This window comes from Mercurialis annua, linkage group LG1-X (genome assembly GCF_937616625.2).
Source record: "Mercurialis annua linkage group LG1-X, ddMerAnnu1.2, whole genome shotgun sequence".
Taxonomy (NCBI): domain Eukaryota; kingdom Viridiplantae; phylum Streptophyta; class Magnoliopsida; order Malpighiales; family Euphorbiaceae; genus Mercurialis; species Mercurialis annua.
The window spans coordinates 71,706,129-71,715,909 of NC_065570.1; the positions used below are offsets into that span (position 1 = coordinate 71,706,129).

The 9,781-nt window shown below is 28.1% G+C and overlaps 1 protein-coding gene across 1 annotated transcript; it reads left to right on the top strand.

Annotated features, from left to right (window-relative positions):
- Positions 1–7,788: 7,788 nt before the first annotated feature.
- LOC126665358 (transcription factor bHLH84-like) lies at positions 7,789–9,322 on the top strand. The gene is made up of 4 exons (XM_050358136.2): positions 7,789–8,411; positions 8,507–8,737; positions 8,841–8,972; positions 9,064–9,322. The coding sequence occupies exons 1-4, from the start codon at positions 7,836–7,838 to the stop codon at positions 9,154–9,156; spliced, it is 1,032 nt and encodes a 343-aa protein (XP_050214093.1). The 5' UTR covers positions 7,789–7,835; the 3' UTR covers positions 9,157–9,322.
- Positions 9,323–9,781: the final 459 nt, after the last annotated feature.

The window sequence follows — 9,781 nt, forward strand, 5'->3', positions numbered from 1 at the left end:
AATTAAAAGGCCTAATTACTTAAAAAAAACCCCACCTTGAAACATTTTTTCGTTTATACCCTGACCTAGGAAAAAGTTCATTTGTACCTTTTTTTTGATTTTTCGTTTTCAATTGTACCCCAAAATTTTATTTTTTGACAATTTAATTAATTAAAGGATGAAAACATTAAAAATAATTAAATAGAAGGGTTATATCATCTTTTTTCTATTTGAAAAAATACAAATAAGTTAAAAAATGAAGGATTATATTAAGCTTTTTTCTAAATAAAAACAGTTCAATTTAGTGCTTTAGGGTAGAGTTGAAAACGAAAAATCAAAAAAAAGGTACAAATGAACTTTTTCCTAGGTTATGGTATAAACGAAAAAATATTATAAGGTGGGGTTTTTTTAAGTAATTAGGCCAAATTAAAATAAGGTTTGAGCATTTAAGTATACATAAAATAGGCATTGTTATTTTAGTGACATATTTAGTGATATTTTTGCTGATGTGGCATGACACGTGGCGCTCTCATAGAATGTCCAAGTCAGCAAAATTTTACTAAAAAATGTGTCCATGTTATTTTTAAAAAGAAATGAAAGGTGATACCCTAAATTGATACGTTTTAAAAGTCGTATTATTTTTTAAATTTCGTGTAAAGATGATAATTTTATATGTAATTAATCCAGTATAAAACTAGATCGGATCAAACTCCACGGCGGTCTCTAATTAAATGAGATTGTTAATCAAGATTCTTGCTCCAACTAAACTTCATTTGTTGTAGTTACCTCTTATGGCACCTTAGCAATATTACGGATTACTTAATTTTTTCTCATTTTTATTATATTTTTTATTATTTTATATTAATTGTTGAATTTAAATTTAAAAATTTATGAATTAAATTTTGTAATTTAACTTTCATGGTCACACATTAATTATCTTTAATAAAATTTATTTCTAGAAAAAGGAAGAAGCAATAGATACATCCGAAAAACAACTCAAGGAAGACTAATATCCCAAAAACTAGAAAATTATAAATGCCTTTCCTTTATTTTTACTTTATGGCACTGTTTGAATTGAGGGATTTCACACGATCAAAATCTGTGGATTTTACACAATCCATGTATTTTACACAATCTATGGATTAAAACAAAATTCATCGTTTGATATAATGAAAAGTGATGAGAATCCATGGATTGTCACAATCCGCCATCCTTCAAAATCCTTCATTTGATTTCCACCTAGTAGGTGGGAAAATTAAAATCCACCATTTTTTTTATGTATGATGGATTGTTAGAATAATTTATTATTCCAAAATTATCCCTATAAATCCATTGATTTTAGGTTCCATCCAAACGATGGAATTTATAAATCCACCAGTTTCATATTCCATGAATTTTAAATCCATCGATTTTGTCAAATCCAGCGATTTTAAAGTCTTTCAATCCAAACGGTGCCTATATCTTTAACAGTTAACTTTTATTTGAGTCTATATAAACATATTTTTATTTAATGGAATCAACTCATATTACCATTTAGTCAATTATTTTCAACATAATTTTAGTGTAGTTAAAAGAAATTCAAAATTCACAATTTATGTGAACAAAAGTAAGATAGAATTTCTGTCAGAAACGTTGAATTGTGTAATATTAAAAGGTTATAACAAATTAATTTTTGAAAGAGATGCTTTTCAGGTAACTTAATCAATAAATTCATATATTATTTTACTAGATCGACTTGAGGTACCTGTCATAATATTTGACATATGTTGTTAACACTTCAAAAATCTTGTCTCAAGTATATTTCGTGACATTTTAACAAAGCAGCACATCAGCATATGCTCAACAGATTAACGCTACAATGTCTCACTTTCTTTAAATTTTGTAGTTCTTTCATTTACTGCTGCTTTCTAATGTATAACCATCTTTCAATAACAAATCATCCTTTGAAGACCAAAAATACAGTTTCGAATATGATTCTATGTCTATATTTATTTTCTACAGATCAACCATAGGAAAAGGTGTTTAATGTATCAGATATGAAAATTGTTATGAAAGTTCTTACGTAGCAGCCATCACACAAAGTCTTATAAAGAATGTTAGACTTTAAATAAAAAAATTAGTTGAAGAAATATAAATCGCGTTATGACAAAAAAAAACACAAGTTATGTAGTATATGAAAAGGTTTAATCATCTAAAAACAACACTTTTTCAACTTTTTTTATTTATGGCCGCACTTTTTAAAATTCTCAATTTTAGCCTATTTTCAAATTTCAGATTCAATTATAGTCATTTGTGTGAATTGAAATAAAAAAAAAATCAAATATACTTTTTATATTCCTCCATATTTGAAATTTTTATGATGAAAATGCAAATTGAAATAATATAAAACAATATAAAAGACATATTTGAACTTTATTCAATTTGAACAAATGGCTATATTTGAAATTTACAATTGAAAAATGGGGTAAAATTAAAAAAAAATTGAAAGATGGAGGCATAAACAAAAAAGTTGAAAAGGTGAGATATTTTTAAATGGTTAAACTATATAAAAAAATGAAATTTAAGAATTAGATTATTAAGTTTGAACTTTCACATTTGTAAATTGGTAAAGATATATTAATATATTTAAAATTTTATGAGAAATTAGGCTTTTTTAAAAGAAGAAAATGGACCTCTAAAAAAAATGGGACAAATTATTTTTCACGCTCATAGTTTTTAGGGTTAATTATAAATTAAATCATGAATTTTATCATAATTAGCAATTGTAACACGAACTTCAAAACTTGATAATATCAGTAACCAACTTTTATTTTTTGGCAAATAGGCACCGATCTAAAAGAACACTGACGTGGACATTTTAATATACCGCCACGTGTCGTTGCATGATTGATCGATGTATCAATTTGCCAAAAAATGAAAGTTAGTTATTGACATTGGCAAATTTCAAAATTCGTGTCGTAATTGCAAATGAGGATAAAATTTATAATTTAATTTGTAATTAATCCTAATTCTTAAATATATTGCGGTAGTAAACTAATTAAAGATAGACAAAAAAAATTAGTTTTGCATCTCAGTGAAGATTATAAAATACTACAAGTCCATCAAAATTATTTTTATTCTGAAAAGAATTACAATGAGACACTTTCTTGATGGAAAGGCTACTATAAATCAAGTTGGTGGATGATTCATTGTTTGACCATCGCTTCATAAATTAAAGAGTTCAATGCGTTTGTTTTAGTTTATCTTTTTAATTTATTTTTTCTGCCTCTGGCATTATGAATTAAATTATGACTAAAGAAGTGTTATGATTAAGCAACTTTATTATCATTTATAACTAGAATGAAAGTGACATCTGCTCTTTAAATATTCATCTACTCATATAAAACAAAAGAAAAGAAGAAAAAATATTTAAAAAATGAGCAATTTACAATCAGGTTCTTCATATAAAGTCATAATTTATAGTTTCGTCATTCTTATTTGAAAATCAAACAATATGATCATTCACTTTTATTTTCGTCAACGTTTTAATTTTTCCGTTTAATTTTAGTGTTAGTTAATTAAATCTAAAATAATTAAAGTCTAATATAGTTATTAAACTTATGAATAAATAAAAAAATTATTATTACGAAATATAATGACTTCATGACTTTAATTCAATTTTTTAATATTATTAATATTTTAATTTTTTGAATTTTTTTATGTTTTATTTTAAAAAATAAATAAATTAAGAAAATTTTAAAAATTAAGAATTAAAAAAATTAAAATTAAAAAAGTAAAATAAATTAAATTGGATTTATTAATCCATTAATCTTATAAAAATATAATTTTAATTTATTAAAAATAAATTTAAGGACTATATTTAATTTTTTTTGTTTGGTTCTTAATTGACTAACACGTAAATAAAAAAGGACTAAAAATATTAACGAAATAAAAAATATAGAATAATGTTATTTAATTTTTAAAATAAAATATAAATAAAAATATAAATTATGATATATAGGAAGCCTAAGAATAATTTACTCCAAAAACAATACATCTACTCTTCTGATGAATTCGTAAGCATAGCGTAAAAAACTATAATAGTATAACTTATATCAATATCTACTTATCATGATTATATTAATAATTTTGTTAAGCTTTTTAGAGAAGAATTTACCTTTTATTTTCAAAAAAAACTCTAGTTAAATGTTTGATAAAATATATATAACAACTACTTTTAATTGTTTGAACTTTCAACAATTCCTTTTAAAGAAGCTTCATTTTGAAGATTTTCTTCAACAGCTGATAGCTATTTTAATTTTATTAATAATTTAGATAAAATTATTCCTATAAAAATATTTATCTTTATAGCAAAGTTATTTAAATCATTTATAGATAACTTTATTTATATAATTATATAAAGTTAAATTATTTATATTAATCAAGACATGTTAAGGAGTTAAGTTCAGTTGATAATAATGGACAGTTTCATAAAGATTGAAATAGCTGGCATTATTGTTAAGGAGTTAATTTCAGTTGATAATACAAGGACAAAACAGAGCCTTTATAATCCAAAAGTCGTGCAAAGCTGAATAAAATGGTGGAATAAAATCAGATTTGTCCCTAGTTTTTAATCTGTCTAAACTAAGATTTTATTCTCCTCTTTAATTCCACATTTTTTTGGATTTTTAGGTTTTTTCTTTTGTTTGAAAGGTCGTGCAGTGGGCGGTGCAATTTTTCAAAACTATGCTTATTTACAGCTAATATCCTTACAGTACATGAAATTTTAGAGACAGGAAAATATAGATTAAAACCTGTCCTTTTCTGATTGGTGGAAAACAACCGTAAGGATCGGCGGAATCTAAGGTAGCAAAAAGGGTTTGTGTTTATGGCTTTGTTCAGGTAATCTACGTACTGTGAGTTTGGTTATGGTCGGAATGAAGATACTGTATATTATGGTGTTTCAGAGCATATACATTGTCCCTTTTGAGCAACAATATATATTTTGGAAACATTAATTGTATCTTTACTTGAAGTTAGTTTTGTGTAAATTATTCTTATCACTCTATGATATCTAATTAATTATTTTTATCTAATTTTCAAATGCATGATATGAGCACTCTAGTTAATGGTAGATATTCATGGTAATAAAAACCCTAGCCGTTTGTAATTCTTTTGGATTAATTATATATAAAATCACAACATTTACACTAAGTTTTAAAAATAACACGACCTTTAAAACGTGTCAATTATAGACACCACCTTTCATTTTTTTCAATTTCATCATGAGCACATTTTTCTGTAAAATTTCGCTGACTTGGACACCCTATGGGTCTGCCACTTGTCATGTCACATCATAAAAGAGGTCACTAAAAATTGCCGATTATTTTTTTTTTAAAAGAAATGAAAGATGGTGTTTATGATTGACACGTTTTAAAGGTCATGTTATATTTGAAAATTGGTGCAAAAGTCATGATCTTATGTATAATTAACCTTTTTTTTTTACGAAGATTTATCAGGTGGTGGTTGAATCAGATGCCATGGTTGCAGTTTCTGATATCAGTAATCAGTTTGCGGATGATGGAGAGATTTGATCGAGGATTACACTTAATTTATTAGCGAAACAGTTTGATAATTTATTTTTTATTTTCATGAGTGAATCCGCGAATTAGACAATATGTGTTAGCGCAAAATGTCTATTCCATTTCAGGTCATTAGACCTAGTTCTTGAAATTTTTTACAAATATAATTATTTCGGATTCAATTTAATAAATATCAAATATCACTGAAGAAAAAAAATAGACCTGATTATAAATGATAAAAAAATTATAATATTTGACTTCTTTTAAGGGTTAATGTCAAAAAAAATCACGAACTTTACACATTTTCTCATTTTAATCACGCATTTTAAATTTTCTCATTTTCATACACGAACTACCACTTTTTCTCAAATTCATGCACGGTGATGAGGTGGCACTCATTCATTGGTGTAAATTGACCTCTACCTCAGCGAATTACACCAATAAAGCCGTGACAACTCATCATCGTGTATGAATTTGAGAAAAAGTGATAGTTCATGCATGAAAATGAGAAAATTTAAACTACATGATTAAAATAATAAAACGTGTAAAGTTGGTGAATTTTTATGACATTAACCCTTCTTTTAATAAATATACTTACTTGGTTAAAATTGAAATGTACTTATTAAAATTATACTCTAAAAGTTATGTTGTTAAAATATTTAGTCATAAATAAAAAATCAAAATAATTGGATATTTTTGAATGGTTAAATCTTTTATAATAATATTTCCAAATTTTAAAAAGAGGAAAGTTCTAATTAACATCAAACTTTTAAAAATCAATAAAAAATACTATAAGCGACAAGTGCCACGGCGTTACATTAAGATTGAGCCAAAAATTTGTTTATAGAACCATGGGACTACTCTTAATTTCAAAATATGATCAGTTCAAGAGAAAAAGTCGTAATATGATACTCTACTATGTTAAGGGGATAAAAACATTAGGAATATTCGAGATTGATTTAAGTTTTTAAAATTATATCATTTTGATTACTGATCATCGGTTGGTACTTTAATAAAAAAACTGACCAAAAAACTGATATGAAACCGGAATATCAGTGTGGCATGACAAGGGTGACGTAGACATTTTGTTTAATAAAAGATGATATGGTTCGTATTCCAGTTCTGCATCAGTTTTTTTATTTGGATCAGATTTCATTAAAGTACTAACGGATGATTATCAAACTAAAATTCTATAATTTAAAAAAAAAAATTCAATTTCGTATATTTATTTTTGAAATTAGGTCAAAGTTAAGTAACCACCTATCTTTTAACCCTGTGTTATTACGCTAAATCTCACAATTGACATATGGAAACTGCACTACAAAGTTTCAAAGTTTTCTCTGTAAGGATGTTTTTTTTTTTACACATTTGAATAATAATATTACGATAGTGCCACCATTTTAATAACGTGTCATAATGTGATAAGTTTAGTTCACAGATGACGTGATATGATAAGTTTAGTTCACGGATGACGTGATATGATAAGTTTAGTTCACGGATGACGTGATTGACTCGGTCTACCTAAGAATTTCTCCGTACGAGTAGGCCTTCTGAAACTAATACTACTGTGAATGGTTAGAGAGCATGAGTGATGAGGAAACTGAGAAAACTGAAGAACCAATGGAGGAATTAAGATTAGGTGAAAGCCGCAATGGAGGAGACAAAGAACGAGTTCAATGGTTAGCGTGTCGGCTTTTTTTTGCGTGTTTTGTCTTAGCAATGTCATATTCATCTCCACGTTCATGCCGTCCGCTCACTGCACCTTCTTTATTTCATCTCTAACAGAACTCAATTCCTTCATTTCTATTTTTATATTACTATTATTATTACAAGTCGACTCTTCCCACGTTCTCACATTTTCCAATTAATACTCTTTACGCATGCTCATCTTAATTATACGCTCTCTCATTTATTACATATATCTAATTATACAATCGCTAATCACAATTAGACGCCTCTCAATCAATCCCCTAAGGCCCTTTCAGCCATTTTAATTGCTGTTTTAAGTCTTGGATTAATTATTTTAATCTAGTAATCTTAGTTGTACTTAGCCAGGTCCTGGGCCCCCCAGTCAGACTCGTGAGTTCAGTTACAGAGAATTAGGACCTGAAGAATGATTAGGTAGTAATTATTTATAATTTAATGAATTAAGTCAATGTTTACTAAAATTCTTTTGCAAATGGTTGGGTATAAATATGTTTGTAATCAATCAAGCTTTTCAAGAAATAGTACTATCAGTAACTTCTACTAAACATTTCCCACTTCTTGCTTAAGTGTCAGTTAATTAATTAGAGAATGAATATGCAGCAGATTGTTGGAGCTTATCCTGATGGAGAATGGGACTTTCTTAGCAGAATGTTCTCAACAGATGATCAGATTGTTGATTTCACTTCTGATCAATTTCTGGGCCAATCTTCATTCCCTTTCCAGAACAATGATGAAGATCAAATGCAGCTTGATAATAATGACCTGTCAGCTTTTTTCCCCAATCCTGAAGCCAATGAGAATCTGTTTTATTCCTGGAATAATCTCAACCCTGAATTTCATCTTCTTTCTCAGGAAAATAGCAGCAGCAGTAACAGTAGCAGCCAAGAAAATCATTTCTTTGATAATTCTAATCATATTTCTGCGGCGAATGATATTTCTCTGTCCATGGATTTTTGTAGTATCACCGATGAGAAGAATTCAGGCTCATTTATCTCCATGTTTCCTGAAATTGTAATGGCTGAATCTGTCTGTATCAATGAAACTAATGCTCCACCAGGAAATAATGCTTTTCCTGAAGAGGAAATGCAGCTCAAAAGAAAGTACGATGTTACTGAATCGGAAATCAACCCGACCAGCAGAAAAAAGTCTCGTGTTCCTAGAGATGTAAGACATATATATCCTTTTCATCAGATTAATATATAATATTATTATCCAGACTAGAAGAAATTGTCTAATTAACACCACATTTCTGAATGCAGGTAACTTGTAAGAATAAGAAGAACGCAAGATCAAAGAAAAATGCGAAAAATGAGGAAGAATATAGAAATGCTGGACCAGAAGGTCAAAGCTCGAGCAGTTGCAGCTCAGAGGAAGACAATGCCTCGCAAGAATCGAACGAAGATTCTAAAGTTTCAGAAGCTCTCAATTGCAGTGGCAAGGCAAGAGCTGGTAGAGGATCTGCTACTGATCCACAGAGCCTGTATGCAAGGGTAAGAAATTAAAATCTATAGATTCTTCATCAATTTCAGAGTTAAACCTGATAATTAATGGTTAATTAACTAACATTGATTATAATTTGATGAAATGTTGCAGAAAAGAAGGGAGAGAATAAATGAGAGATTGAGAGTCTTACAGAATCTAGTTCCTAATGGAACAAAAGTTGACATCAGTACAATGCTAGAGGAGGCGGTGCAGTATGTCAAGTTTTTGCAGGTTCAGATCAAGGTATTTAATTACTTTTAAACTCTTAATTAATAATAATTATAAAAAAAATCTGTTTTATTTGTTCTAAACATAATTTATTTTGTCTTTTCAGCTTTTAAGCTCAGATGATCTGTGGATGTATGCGCCTATTGCTTACAATGGGATGGACATTGGACTCGACCATAAGATCTCTATGCTTCTATGATCTTGGAGAGAAATTAAGCTGCCTCCATAGCTTTAAATTAACAGAGTTATGAAGACTAATTAATGAGGAAATTAAGTATTATATAATAAGTTAACTATATAAGTTCTATGTTTCTATCACGAATAGTAAGATTTAATTGGTTGTTGTTTGCAATGTTCTTAAATGTAAATAATAGTAGTATATTAATACAAGCAGATGACTTCTCTATGATCCTCTTAAAAGTTGCATGAACTGACTGACCACATATTGTAAAATAAAAAAATGACACCAATATTGTGTATAATAGACTCAAATGAATGGCCATTTATCTCATTTGATAATGAAAAAAAGGATATAATATACGGAGCTTCTAAGGTAAAATGTTAATACTCCCGGACGAGTGAATTAAGTCTCATCCATCTCGAAGCTATGATTGCGGATTCAAATCCCGACTACACCCTTTCTAATAAATGAAGTGGTTGGAACTAAATTGATGGTCATTATAGCCCGGAATTTGTTAAATATGTAAACTTACAGGTGGTCCACATTCCAGTTGACATTGATTCTGAATTTCGACTCGAGAGATGAGTCCTCGTCATAAAAAATGTAATATCCACTATATTTAAAATTCACAATGGATAATAAT

Coding starts and splice junctions, on each gene's coding strand:
- LOC126665358 (XM_050358136.2), top strand. CDS start 7,836: ATGAATATGCAGCAGATTGTTGGAGCTTATCCTGATGGAGAATGGGAC. Junction 8,738..8,840: donor CACAGAGCCTGTATGCAAGG/GTAAGAAATTAA, acceptor GAAATGTTGCAG/AAAAGAAGGGAGAGAATAAA. Junction 8,973..9,063: donor TTTTGCAGGTTCAGATCAAG/GTATTTAATTAC, acceptor TTGTCTTTTCAG/CTTTTAAGCTCAGATGATCT.